The sequence below is a fragment of the Miscanthus floridulus genome, chromosome 9 (assembly GCF_019320115.1).
Source record: "Miscanthus floridulus cultivar M001 chromosome 9, ASM1932011v1, whole genome shotgun sequence".
Lineage (NCBI taxonomy): Eukaryota > Viridiplantae > Streptophyta > Magnoliopsida > Poales > Poaceae > Miscanthus > Miscanthus floridulus.
In genome coordinates, this window is record NC_089588.1 from 122888505 (window position 1) to 122903393 (window position 14889).

Below are 14889 nucleotides of genomic sequence, written 5' to 3' on the forward strand. Positions count from 1 at the left end.
CAGCAGGCAATCTCGAGGATTCCGTCGTCAGCGAGCAAGGAGTGAGCTTGTCACCTCTTGCTCTTGGCATAGATTGGATGGTGGCGGAGAACGAGTCCAAGGTGATTCCAAGATGATACCTTCACTTGGCAGTTGTCAGCGGCACCACTACCATCTCCTCGTCAACTAAAGCGGCAACCTTGGAGGAGCTGGTGGGCCTCGTCGAGCCCTCGCCGCAGTCCCCGTCGCTCTTCCTCCACCTTCCCCCAACGCCCCACCATGACAACGGCGTCCCCTCCTCAGAGCAGCAGTAGCAGCAGGAAGACGTGGCCCTGGAACACATCTCGGCTCTGCTCATGGAGGAGGAAGAGGACATGCATGGCATGTTCTTGCGCAACGACGACCCCGCGCTCCTCCACGCTCAGCAGTCCTTGGCTCAAATCATTGCCTCTTCTTCATCTTTCACCATCAATGGCGCATCCGATCTCTGCAAGGACGGCAACAATGCCACGGTCTCCGACATGTGCGCCACCGCCACAGGAGCAGAGCCCTGCAGCGTCATGGACTTGCTGAACATGGCGTTCGTCAAGGGCAGGGAGGAAGGCTGCAAATTCTTGACCAAAGACAACAAGAGACTGGTGATGAAGGATACTACTAGGAACGGCCGCCTGGAGGCGGACGCGGAGACGACGGGCAGAGCATGCAAGCTGATGGCGACGATGGCCCGGCCGGAAGAGGAGGCCCAGGAGGTGCAGGAGCTGATCGGCAGGATGATGCTCGACGACTGCGAGGTTCCCACGGAAGAGATGGAGCGCCTGCGCGCGGCTATGGCGGACGAGGCGGCCATGAGCAACAGCAGGGTGGCACGGTGGCGGCGGCAGCAGCAGGTGGACATGCGCACGCTGCTGGTGAGCTGCGCGCAGGCGGTGGATGAGCGGCACGGAGAGCGCGAGCTGCTGGAGCAGGCGAAGCAGAATGCGTCGCCGACGGGGGACGCCACGCAGCGCCTGGCGCACTGCTTCGTGGAGGCCCTGGAGGCGCGCCTCGCCGGCACGGGGAGCGTGCTGCACAGGTCGCTCGCGGCGCTGGACACGACGACCTTGCTGCAGGGCACGGAGTTCCTGAGGGCGTACCGGTTGTTCAACGCCACGTGCTGCTTCCCGAGGGTGGGCTTCGCGTTCGCTAACATGACCATCTGCCGCACCGCGGCGGGGAGCAACCGGCTGAACGTCGTGGACTACGGCCTCCACCTGGGTCTCCAGTGGCCGGGGTTGCTGCGGCGGCTGGCGGCCATAGACGGCGGCCCGACGAAGGTGACGATCACCTGCATCGACCTCCCGCTGCCGGGTTCCGGCCGGCCAGACACATCGAGGAGACGGGGCACATGCTGAGCGACTGCGCCCGCGGGCTGGGCGTGCCGTTCAAGTTCCTCGCGGTGGCGGCGAGGTGGGACGCCGTCCGCGTGGACCCCGACCCCGGCGCAGTGGTGGTGGTGAACAGCCTGTTCAAGCTGGAGACGCTGGCCGACGACAGCTTGGTGGTGGACAGGGCGAGCCCCCGGAACAGCGTCCTGGCCCGCCGTGTTCACGCACGGCGTCGTCAACGGGCTGGGCGGCAACTCGTTCCTGACGCGGTTCCGGGAGGCGCTCTTCTACTTCTCGGCGGCGTTCGACATGCTGGACGCCACGCTGCCCCGGAACAGCGAGCAGCGGATGGTGCTGGAGCGAGACTTCCTGCGCGCCTGCGTCGTCAACGTGGTCGCCTGCGAGGGCCGCGACCGGCGGTGGTCGGCGCGGTGAGGGAGATGGTGAAGAAGCAGTGCTACCACAGGGAGTTCGTGATCGACGAGAACGTCTGATGGCTGCTGCAGGGGTGGAAGGGCCGCATCCTCTACGGTCACTCCACCTGGGTTGCAACATCTACATAAAATACATGCAACTTTCAAATAAACACACTTGCAACATATATTTAAAAAAACAGATAAAACATTTAGAATAGACGTTTGCAACATAAGTGTACCACAATTGCAACATATGCAACAACCCGATCTACTTTTGCAACATCGACATAAAACACTTGCAACAACATCGACATAAAACACTTGCAACGTACCTCTGAAATAACTGAGACATCCTAGTGGGCAGTGACCACCATGTCAGGCGAGCCTCGATGCAGCCAAGCAGGAGGCAAGGGGCGAATGAGGGCTGGGATGAGGTCATGGAGGAGAGCAGCGGTACAACAGTAGTGTCTGGATGAAGTCCTTTACCCGCCCTGCCCGTTGAAACGGCGCGTCCCGGATCCTGGATCGAGCGCAGGCGTTGGCGCGATGGCGTCCCACATCGGAAGCGCCGGCGGGGCACCCAGCAGCGCGCGTGGGTCTAGGGCCGGGGTTGGGCTTCCTGAGGAGGCGGTACGTGCGCGGGTCCACCTCGGGGGCGCCCATCGGGAGCACCACGGAGATTGACGCCAGGCTACGGCGGCAGTTGAAGGCCTCCTGCATGGAGCGTGGGACCAGAAGGCAGTCGACGCCGTGGATGATGCCGTCCACGCGCACCACCGCATCGGGGCTCATGACGGCATGAGAAACACTGGCCAGCTCCAGCGGCTCGCCAGCGAGCGTGGGGTGCGAGCGAGCTGCCGGGGGTCCGGGCCTCGACAGATTGGGGCGGAGACGCCATCGGCAAGCGATGGTTCGACTACTGGACTTGGGGAGAGTGGGATTCGACTGGATCTGGCAGAAGAGCCGACTTGCGGAGTGGGATATTTTTTTTACCTAAGTACCTGCCGAGAGTATATAATACATTGACACCGTGAGGCCATGTCGTGTCTTAAGACTAACAGTTTTTCCTAATCAGGAATGCTATACAACACATGTGTGTTTCTTAGTTTGTCGGCACGTGGATTTTGTGTCCGTTGGATCGTCTCGCGCGTGTCTGCTGGACGTTGGATGTGGTCTGTTGTCTTTGCCTCTGATCTGGATGCCGGCGCTAGTTTTGATTTTTTTGAGTCACGTCCGCGTCCGTCCCCCACCTCCCCACCCCCACCCCATTTCCATTTCGTTTTGGCTTCTTCCAGGCGACGCGCCGCTCTCGTTGGGCGGCCGACCGGCGAGCTTTCCCTCCCACCATGCGTGGAGCACCGGTATTTGGATGCGAGCGGACGGTGGGATGCGCCGACTGCCGACTGCAGGGGATCTGAATCTGGCGCTGCTGGCCTCACGCCCTTCGATGCGCTCCTAGAGGAGGGGGGGGGGGGGGAGCAGTGGGAGGGGTTGGGCTGCTACTGCGGTGAGCCAACCCCGCCGCCGCCACAGCTCCTGCAGGCATCGCCGGTGGATGCGGACGAGACTATGGAGGACAAGGATTGCTGCATCTTCAGCCAGTGTTTCTTCTGGTACGTTCCGGACCGACCTCTGTGTTTGTTTGCTAAGTGACACTGGTCTCAGATTAACCTCTGTTTTTAGCACCCCAGACTACATCACGCCGGAGACGCCGCAGGTGGTCAACGAGTTCGACGAGGATGAGGTGGAGAGCTTGAGGTTTTTTCCCCTTTTTGAGTGTGGGTATTTGTCATTCCAGTGATAGTGTGATGAGTTGAGTTCAGCTCCATTTCACCTAAATGTTTGCCTGGTTTTGTTTTTGTGCAGGATAACGCCCCTTGCCCAAAATCTCTGGAGAAGTCAGCGAACCATTGAAGCAAGGTGTACAGAACGGTATGTGAGACTTCCACCCATCGAACTGATTACCAATTAATTGGAATGTTGAAACCGTTTCTGCCACAGTATCCAATGATCTAACTGTAATCAGTAACTATTTTAAACTGAATCAACTCATTGATCGACTGTTGCAGATTGTTGTCCCAAAGGTCTGGATGGAATCCATGTTTGTTCTGTTAGTCCTTGTTAATTAGGGTTTGGATCATGAGTGATTGTAGTAGATGGATCATGAGTGATTGTAGTAGTTAGTCTTTTTGAATGATGGATAAGTTTTTGGGTTTTTGTAGCTTATGAACTCTGTTCGATATTGTGGCATACTTCGAACATTTTCCATCTTCTATGTATTTGTATTTTAGTTAATTTTTGTTAGTGGAGGTTTGCTCAGGTGTGCCATTGTTATCATGGTCTTGCTTAACTGTAAATCTCAATTGATTTTTAGTTATTTTTTGGTTAAGATGCAGTAGGCAATTTGCTTTATGCCAAATTGAGCTTGGTTCCTACAGTTTCAATGTCTCTGATGATGTTTTTTTTGTGATCTATTTAATTTAATTGGTTTAACAGTAGCTATATTTTTCCTTATATACGAGTTATAGTCAGTGTCAATATTGTTTTGTCTTCTCTGTTTATCTGTATTAGCTCGTAGCTATCATGCTCAATTGTGATTGCTCTAGTTTACAGTAGAGTTCAACTGTACTTACAATTGTTGATTTAGTTTAATTCATAGTTATCTTTGATGTAATTTTGCTAAATTGTTTGCTTTTTTTTTTCTGAAATGATGAGGTCTAGCTGCATGTGTACTAGGAGGCAAAGTTGTAGTTTTATCTGCTGTAGCTGCATCTTTTGTAATTTTGTTTATGCAATATGGTGGTGTTGAACCATTTTCCTCCTCGATTTGTCTTTTTTCTACTAGTTGATCTAAATGGCTGCTGCTAAGACTGGATAAATACATAAACATCAACAAAGGACATTTGTATGCACCTTCTGTAAAATTGAAATTTGAATACATGGACTGCCTCTTTCAATGATCCTTTTTTGTGATAAAAAAATATTACATAACTTAATTTAAGCTTCCTACAGCTTGGTCCTTACATAATTTAATTGTCCATCTTAAAAATTATGCATCTGTCAGTTCTTGAAGTCCTTATGCACCTGAATAGGGACATATTGCCTCAGTTGGTCTCATGGGATGTTAGATGAGCATTAATCAGGTTCTGTAGCTAGCTCTGTCTCTCTCCACCTCTCTGAAATTGCCACTTCTTTATGCAGAGAGGTTGCAAAAGGTCTACTGAAGTACCAACCAGATGTAATTATCAGTGTACACCCTTTAATGCAACATGTGCCCCTCCGAATTCTAAGATCCAAAGGTCTCTTGGATAAGATCCCATTCACAACTGTTATCACGGATCTCAGCACCTGTCACCCAACATGGTATGCTGGCCTCAGTGTTCCACATAACTCAAATGCTTCTTTGTAGTTTCCTATCAAAATGTGAGACATACACTCTTACAATGAAATAGTTATCCTACTGTTGCCCTTTAGGTTCCATAAGCTTGTCACTAGATGTTACTGTCCATCAACTGAGGTGGAAAAGAGAGCACTAAAAGCTGGTCTGAAGCCCTCACAGATTAAAGTCTATGGCCTCCCTGTTCGACCCTCTTTTGTCAAACCTATTCGACCGAAGGTACAAAATTTCTTCAGCTAATTGCAGTGTATCATTGTCCTACTGATTTTATGAATCTTTTCCGTCTTCCAGAACTTACTGATTGTAGTATCTATTGTTAACCTTTTTAATAGGATGAACTGCAAAGAGAGTTAGGCATGGATGAAGATCTGCCTGATGTTTTATTTATGGGTGGGGGTGAAGGGATGGGTCCTATTGAGGCCACTGCTAAAGCGCTTGGTGATTCTCTGTATGATGAAAATGTTATGAACGACGTATAGGAATATGAAGTAAAGAATCAAGCCACAGAGGAGACACACGATTTAACGTGGAAAACCCCTCCGATGTGAAGGGGAAAAACCACGGGCACCAGCCAGCAACAATCTCACTATCTCAAGAGTTTTGGGTTACACGCCTATGGCGGCTTACAAGAGAATCAAGTCTCCACGAAACCCTAGCAAGGGTGTATATACCGTACCGTACCGCGGGGGGCTCCGCCCCCCGCACCCCCCGAGCACAGGGGCGAGACCTGATGGGCCAGCTTCAGACTCCGCTACGCTCCGGCCCAAGCCTCCGCCGACGGGCCTCCGCTTCGCTCCGTCAGAAGCCTGGCCTATATTCTGGAGTGAATTTGGAACAACTCCAACAAACTCCACCTTGAGACAAATTCATCTTGTATCATAAATCAACCCTTCATCCTGAACATAACAAAGATAGAAAACCACTGGTGCCAACAATAGTCTCTTGGACTATCCAATTAAACCAACTAAGCTTGAGCACAGCTCAAACTTAGCAACAGGAACAGGCTTTGTCATCATATCAGCAGGATTATCATGAGTACTAATCTTGCATACCTTCAGCTTACCTTCTTCAATCACATCACGCACAAAATGATACTTGATATCTATGTGCTTAGTTCTCTCATGGAACATCTGATCTTTAGTGAGGTAAATTGCACTTTGACTGTCACAGTACAAACTTATGCAAGATTCAACTCCACAAAGCTCAGCGTACAAACCTTTCAGCCAAATTAATTCTTTGCACGCTTCACAAATAGCCATATATTCTGCTTCAGTAGTAGACAAAGCAACAACTGACTGTAAAGTAGCCCTCCAACTCACAGCACAACTGCCAACAGTAAACACATAACCTGTAAGTGATCTTCGCCTGTCCAGATCAGCAGCATAATCAGAATCCACATAGCCAATAAGACCCTTATCAGTTCTTCCAAACTTTAAACAGGAATCTGCTGTGCCTCTGAGGTACCTAAAAATCCACTGAACTGCCCTCCAATGTTCTTTGCCAGGATTAGACATATATCTACTAACAAGACTCATAGCATATGACAAATCTGGACGAGAGCAAACCATGGCATACATCAAAGACCCCACAGCACTAGAATAAGGAACCCTTGACATGTATTCAATCTCTGCATCTGTACTAGGACACTGAGCAGCTGACAACTTAAAGTGAGGTGCAATAGGGGTACTAACAGCCTTAGCATTTTGCATGTTGAAACGCTGAAGAACTTTCTTGATATAATTTTGTTGACTAAGAAATAGCAAACCAGATTTTCTGTCTCTACTAATTTCCATACCAAGAATTTTCTTAGCACTACCAAGATCTTTCATATCAAAACCACTACTCAATAGCTTCTTTAACTTAGTGATTTCAATCTTACTTTTGGCAGCAATCAGCATATCATCAACATATAACAGCAAATATATAGGTGATCCATTAACATGCTTGATGTAAACACAGCTATCATACTTAGATCTTTTAAAACTGTGTGCTAACATAAATGAATCAAACCTCTTGTTCCACTGACGAGGGGACTGTTTCAAACCATACAAGGATCTCTTCAACTTGCACACATATTTTTCCTTGCCAGGCACTATGAACCCTTCTGGTTGGTCCATGTATATGTCCTCCTCAAGCTCTCCATGCAAAAACGCAGTCTTCACATCTAACTGCTCAAGCTCAAGATCATGTGAAGCAACAATACTAAGGAAAGTACGAATTGAACTATGTTTTACCACTGGAGAGAACACATCATTGTAGTCAACACCCGGAATTTGACTGTAGCCTTTAGCAACTAACCTTGCCTTATACTTTGGAGGCTCGCTTGGAGATAAACCCTCCTTTCTCTTGAAGATCCATTTGCAGCTGATGGTCTTCTTATTCTTAGGCAAAGGTATAATCTCCCATGTACTGTTCTTCTCAAGAGACTGCATCTCCTCATGCATAGCAGAAATCCAATTCTCAGTATCACCACAACGAATAGCTTCTTTATAGGTTGCTGGCTCATGAACATTCTCCACCTGTTCAGCACAACTCAAAGCATAGTAAGACAAATTACACTCTTCAATAAGACGCTTAGGAGGTGCAATTGTCCTTTTTGACTTGCGTTGAGCAATAGGTAAATCCTCCTCTAACTGCAAAATAGGAGGAGTTTGCTGAACATCATCATGAGCATCATCCTCAGCAACATCATTATCATGGTCACCATGCTCATCAATAGGCTCCACCTGCACACCTGTATCATCATCAACATGCTCCACCTGCATGCGCATACGCTGCAGCTCTTTTTCTAGAACATGATCTGAGGGCAAACTGTCAGTAAACATCACAGATTCATTGAAAACAACACTCCTGCTCATAAAAGTCTTTCCTGTTTCAGGATTCCACAATTTATAGCCTTTGACTCCCGAACTATAACCAAGGAAAAGACACTTAACAGCTCTAGGCTCTAATTTTCCATTATCAACATGAGCATAAGCAGTGCATCCAAAAACTTTCAACTGTGAATAATCAGCAGGCGTACCAGACCATACCTCAATGGGAGTTCTTTTATTTAGTGGAATAGAAGGCGACCTGTTTATCAAGTAACAGGCAGTATTAGCAGCTTCAGCCCAAAAATGCTTGCTCATCCTGGCATTAGACAGCATGCAACGGGCCTTAGATATGATGGTTCTGTTCATGCGTTCGGCCACACCATTCTGTTGTGGAGTATGGGGTATGGTGTGATGCCTAACAATGCCTTCCGATCTGCAATAATCATTAAATTCACGCGAACAAAATTCTCCACCATTATCAGTACGAAGCAATTTTACCTTCCTTTCAGTTTGCCTTTCTATCATTACTTTCCAGTCCTTAAAAGCAGCAAAAGTATCATCTTTCTGTTTCAGAAAATAAGGCCAAATCCTTCTAGAGTAATCATCAATAATTGTAAGCATGTAACGAGCACCACCAAGTGAGGACTTACGGGAAGGACCCCATAAATCAGCATGAACATAATCAAGAGTACCTTTAGTGGTGTGAACAGAAGTGTTGAAATGTACCCTTTTATGCTTCCCGAAAATATAATGCTCACAAAACTTTATTTTACTCGAAGTGCAGCCATCCAACAGGTTTCTCCTCATCAATTCTGCCATACCATGGTGACTCATATGTCCCAAACGCATATGCCAAAGGTTAGTTTTACTAGGTTCATCATTAGTAACAGCAGCAACAGCGGAATCAGAACCAGGTAAAGTACACCCTCTAAGGACATATAACTTTACAGAATTAAGATCACCTTTCAAGCAAACAAGAGAACCTTTTGATACCTTCAGAACGCCATCTGAACCGGAATATTTGTAACCTTCTGCATCAAGCGTGCTCAATGAGATAAGATTTCTGGACATCCCTGGTATATACCTGACATTTTTCAGCGTGCGTGTCATGCCATCATCAGTCTTGATCTGAACTGATCCAATCCCCACAATGTCACACGGGTTATCATCTCCCATCCGCACAACATCCCCTTTCTGCACAGGCTTATACGAGCTAAACCAATTTCTGTTAGTGCAAATATGAAATGAACATGCGGAATCGAGAATCCATTCATCATGACCAGCAACACAACCAGCAAATACTACCAGACAATCTCCAGAATCATCATCAGACACAGCAGCAGCAACAGAGACCTTACCAGCCGACTTTTGTTTCCTCTTCTCCTTATTCTGTACTTTTCTGCAATCCTCAACATTATGATTTGTCAGCTTGCAATAAACATAGAATTTTTTATTACCATGTGGCTTGGACTTTGAACGGCCTCTCCTTTCGTAGTTCTTTCTACCATCATTGCCATCATTGGAGGATCTGTTTTCAGTTCTGCCTCTCACATGCAAAGCATCGCCCTTGGAGGACGATGTCCCGTCATTCTGCACCATGCCTCTCATCTTTTCCCTAGACTGGAGAGCCTCATAAACTTCCTTTAGGGTTAGTTCATCACGGCTCAAAAGTATGGTGTCACGAAAATTTGCATACGAATTTGGCAAAGAACATAGCAGTAAAAGACCTAAGTCCTCATCATCATACTTCACCTCCATCGACACTAGGTCGGCGACGATCTTCTTGAATTCAGCGATGTGGCTCATCACTGAATCCTCCTCCTTCATCTTCAGGGTGAACAGCTTCATCTTCATCTGCATCTTACTGGTTAGATCCTTGGACATACAGATCGATTCCAGTTTCAGCCATAGTTCTGCAGCAGTTTTCTCTTTCAGACACTCCTGCAAAATATCATTATGAAGATGCAACTGAATTAGGGCGAGCGCCTTCTGATCCTTGCGGATCTCTTCTGGAGTCCACTCGGCCTTCCTCTTTCCGAAACTATCCAGCGCCTCATCATAGTCATGAGTCTGCGCCAGAATCCCCCGCATCTTGACTTGCCATAGCGAGAACCGCGTGTCGTAGTTCAGCAGCGGAAGATCGAACTTCATCGACGTCGTCATGAACCCTAACAGCAACCAAAGCTCTGGTACCACTTGTTATGAACGACGTATAGGAATATGAAGTAAAGAATCAAGCCACAGAGGAGACACACGATTTAACGTGGAAAACCCCTCCGATGTGAAGGGGAAAAACCACGGGCACCAGCCAGCAACAATCTCACTATCTCAAGAGTTTTGGGTTACACGCCTATGGCGGCTTACAAGAGAATCAAGTCTCCACGAAACCCTAGCAAGGGTGTATATACCGTACCGTACCGCGGGGGGCTCCGCCCCCCGCACCCCCCGAGCACAGGGGCGAGACCTGATGGGCCAGCTTCAGACTCCGCTACGCTCCGGCCCAAGCCTCCGCCGACGGGCCTCCGCTTCGCTCCGTCAGAAGCCTGGCCTATATTCTGGAGTGAATTTGGAACAACTCCAACAGAAAAAACCTAGGGGAACCCACTGGTCAAATACTTGTAATTTGTGGGCGTAATAAGAAGCTGGCCAATCGATTGCAGTCGATAAATTGGAAAGTTCCTGGAAGCTGATTTGTAATATCCAATAAGTTTAACATTACAACTGCCTTACCAGTTCCTTGATGTTGCTTTTTCCTCAGCAAAAGAATTTTTCTTCAACCCTTTCAACTACATAGATAGCTTAAATGAACTTAAGCCAAGGTACATTGTTTCTTGGCTAGTAGCAGTTGTGTATTTTTGAACTTCGAATACATGAGACTAAATACTGCAGCAATAACATCGTATGGATATCTTAAAAAAGAAGTCTCTAACTAAAAGCGGCTCTTATATTTCACACCTCTTGCACATACAGATTTCTTCATAAATCCTTGTTTTTTTTAAAAAAATAATAGGTGAAAGGCTTTGTTACAAAGATGGAAGAATGTATGGGTGCTTGTGATTGTATCATTACAAAGGTATGCTTTATATTAGCCTCTCATGTTCAAATCATGCAGCTTGTTTTCGAATATGTGATACATGTACATAATTTGTGGTGATGTTGTGATACATGATTTCTGTTGAACTTCAGGCAGGACCTGGTACAATTGCAGAGGCGATGATCCATGGCTTACCAATTATTCTAAATGGTTTTATTGCTGGATAGGTATTTTTCTTTAGCAACTCATTATAGAGACTGTTTTATTCCATTATTAGTTCTCATGGTGCTGCATCTTGCTCTCCTCAAATATGATCTGTCCGAAGAACATTGAAATTACCCCTGGATTATTGACTCATTGACCATTTCTTTGTTAAATATCTAGGAGACGCGGTCAGTAAAAGCCACACAAATAGAAGATTGTTGTACTGTCATAGATTTATATACTATATACCATGAGCTCAAGCTTAGCTCTAAATCATGGCTAGGTTTGTTTAGATGTTTATGTATCCAAAATTTACTTGTCTATGTAAGATTATCATCTATGTAAGCCACACATTGTATCTGTTGTAGCTCCTTGATATAGCACTTGGTATACCACTGAACTATGTGATCCTAATTTTCTACTACATAGTTGTTGAAGTGCTCTGCAAACAAATTAAACATTTAGTTACATAATTGCAATCAACAATAATGTAAATTGCAAGTATCGGACACCGCAATTGTAGTTCTGAGCATATGCAATATGGTGGTGTTGAACCATTTTCCTCCTCGATTTGTCTTTTTTCTACTAGTTGATCTAAATGGCTGTTGCTAAGACAGGATTTGGTTGGACATTAAGCCTTAACGTATTCTTGAAATGAGTATTTTGTGGCGCCATGATCCCAACTTGTTTGAACATGCATTGGTTGTCTTGCTTATTGCATTGCAGGGGGGAAATGATATATGAATATGATGGATCAGACTTTTTCCATTGATATCCAGTTCTCAAGAGTTTCTGTACTTGATAGTTCCTTCTTTCAGCTACCAGTTTGAACTGAAAAAATAGTATTGTTTTTTGCTACTTTCCCTATTCATAAGAAACATAAATAAGTGTCAGAATTTTAGATGCCAAACATCACTAACTTTGTGGTTTCACTCCAGTCAATGGGTAGTTTCACTAAGATGTCAGTCTACAATTATCCATTACTCACAAACACCTACTAAGGTGTTTGTAAACCCTAAACTGCAGCATTTGTTGTAATACAACTGCATAACGTTTTGAGTCATTTGTTCATCAAGAAGTGTAAATCTGGAGGATGATATGGATCTAGTTCAGTGCCAGTTTTGCTGTTGTGTGCATTGCTAAGTAGAAAACTTCTTAAGAATTTTCTTTTGTTCTGGTCTTATGATGATCCCTGCCTACCCTGTATGTGCTTGACAAATCATATTTTCCTAATATATACTCTGTGCATTTGCAGATGCTTGGCATTTGGCGCCCATCAGGGAAGAAGCTGGCAGATATGATGAATCAGGTTCTGTCAGTCCGAAGGAAGTTTGATCAATGTGAAGTCTCACTTGTTGAGCCAAACCAAGTCAGCTATGTCGTAAAATTAGCAACAGATTCACTAACTGTTCAGATTGCCAAAGCTCTTGCTGCCAATGTTAGCAAGGAGAAAAGAGAGAGCTGCGCCATCTGCTTGGAAGACACTGACATTACCAAAATCCATGTGGTTGAAGGTTGCACACATCGCTTCTGCTTCTCGTGCATGAAGGATCATGTGAAAGTTAAGCTGCTCAATGGAACTCTCCCTGCTTGCCCACAAGAGGGATGCACCACAAAGCTATGTGTGGAGGGCTCAAGGGTATTTCTTTCGCCGCGGCTGTTAGAGATCATGGTGCAACGCATGAGGGAAGGACAGATCCCTCCAAGCCAAAAGATTTACTGCCCGTATCCCAAGTGTTCAGCCTTGATGTCCTTGGGGGAAGTGATCCATCCGATGCAAGAGTCGTCCTCAAGGTACACAGCTGCTGATGCTGCCACATTGAGGAAGTGTGTGAAATGCAGAGGCTCCTTTTGCTTGAGCTGTAAAGTCCCATGGCATGATGGGATGAGTTGCTATGAGTACAAGATGAGGTACCCCCACGCTCGCCCAGAAGATGCAAAGTTACAGAACCTGGCAAGGCAGAGGCTGTGGCGGCAATGTGTGAAATGCAAGCACATGATCGAACTTGCGGAGGGCTGCTACCACATGATCTGCGTGTAAGGCCCCATTCTCTTTATTATTCCATAAATTGCACAATGCAAGCATCCTAAAAATCTGCACTTATTATGTTTGCCAGTGCTAAGAAAAACTTCTGTTGTACGTGTGTTGCTGCTTCTTGCATTGCAGATGCGGCTATGAGTTCTGCTACACGTGTGGGAAAGAGTGGAAGAATAAGAAAGCAAGCTGCTTCTGCCCGCTGTGGGATGAACGCAACATCATCAGAGAGGAAGACGATGATGACTACGAAGAAGACGATGATGGTCTTTACTACTAGAAGGCTGTTACAATTCCTTTCCTTTATTTATGTTATTGCAGCTACATACTAGCCTGCCTTGGAAGAGTTTTAGTATCCCTATATATATCCCTAGTATATTGGTTTTAGTATTAATGTTAGCAGCTTAAGTATATTGGAACCTACTAATTAAGATGCAATGGGGGGGGGGGGGGGGGGGGGGGGGGGGGGGGGGGGGGACAAGCAGAGTTTGTTTGTCGCATTTTGGACCAGCCGTGCCTTACCATTAGTGGGTCTCGCTCCACTGAATGTTGTGGGTGGTGGCATGCATAGGCATAAGAGTGGTTGTATGTAGTAGTGGCATTGAAGTGGGCCAATATGGTAGTTCTTGCGTTGCGTAGATGTAAACATCCTATTGAAACTGTACTGGTCTGTGTGGGTCTTTTTTGTCTGATGAAATTTATGTGCTAGCTTCTCCTGAAATACATGATTTTTTTTTCCTTTTGTAATTTGTGTGTTTTTTAGGCATCCAACAGCCATGTGCTAACTTCTCCTAAAACACATGGTTTTTTATCTATTGGAATTCATGTGTTTTTTAGGCAGCCAACGACCATGTGTTAACTTTGGCTGAAACACACGGTTGTACGGTAGATAGACTCTTTCCTAATACATAAGGTACTTATTAGTCTTATGGATATAAGGATAGACTTGAGGTGGGCTACGGTGAAGATTGAGACATCAACACCTCAAATAGGTCCCAAACAAATATTAAAGACATGCAAGAAAATAAAAAACATCATATGGACGTAAAGAAACAAGACTCAGAAAACACTGGATATGTGCATGGGAGATTTCACCAGTGCACCCAAGTCCGAGGCAAGATGGAAGTGTGCACTTGCATACTTTCGGTGCTAGCACCGGAGTGATACATTAAAGATTAAGTAGAAAGAATTTGCACAAGCATGGTGGAGAACTAAAAAGCATAAGAGATTAGGTGTGCAATAGTGAGGTCCAATATATTGTACACAACGCGCCAGAGGAGCTCTTCAGTGATGCACCGGAGAGAGGTGCAACAATAAGGCCCTAGTCTATCATCTCCAGTGATGCACCGGAGAATAGGGGTGCAACAATAAGTTCCTAGTCTATCGTACATAATAAACTAGATTTGTTATGTGGTGCACTTGAGAAATCAACAGAGATTAAAACTTTCAATGATCGGGCACCGGACTTTTCCGATGTGGTGCACCTGAGAAACCACGGGCCAAGCCTCCGCACCCTGACTACTCTTGTTGCCTCTTGTTTGTTATATACACTTTTGGCATCTTTACCCATGATTTTGATTCACGTACCTCACGAGGAAGAAACCATGATTTTTTTTCTTCTAACAAGTCCTTTCTCTTGTACTGCGA

General features: G+C 46.1%; 2 protein-coding genes and 1 pseudogene across 2 annotated transcripts; all 3 read left to right on the forward strand.

Annotated features, from left to right (window-relative positions):
- Positions 1-335: 335 nt before the first annotated feature.
- On the forward strand, positions 336-1778 carry LOC136480800 (scarecrow-like protein 34). Its single transcript, XM_066478248.1, has 2 exons — positions 336-1326; positions 1528-1778. Exons 1-2 carry the CDS (start codon positions 336-338, stop codon positions 1776-1778), a joined length of 1242 nt encoding a protein of 413 aa, XP_066334345.1.
- Positions 1779-3328: 1550 nt separating this feature from the next.
- Positions 3329-11230, forward strand: LOC136480801 (probable monogalactosyldiacylglycerol synthase 1, chloroplastic; annotated as a pseudogene).
- A 575-nt stretch (positions 11231-11805) lies between these two features.
- LOC136480802 (E3 ubiquitin-protein ligase RSL1-like) lies at positions 11806-13563 on the forward strand. The gene is made up of 3 exons (XM_066478250.1): positions 11806-11850; positions 12463-13244; positions 13375-13563. Exons 1-3 carry the CDS (start codon positions 11806-11808, stop codon positions 13520-13522), a joined length of 975 nt encoding a protein of 324 aa, XP_066334347.1. The 3' UTR covers positions 13523-13563.
- Positions 13564-14889: the final 1326 nt, after the last annotated feature.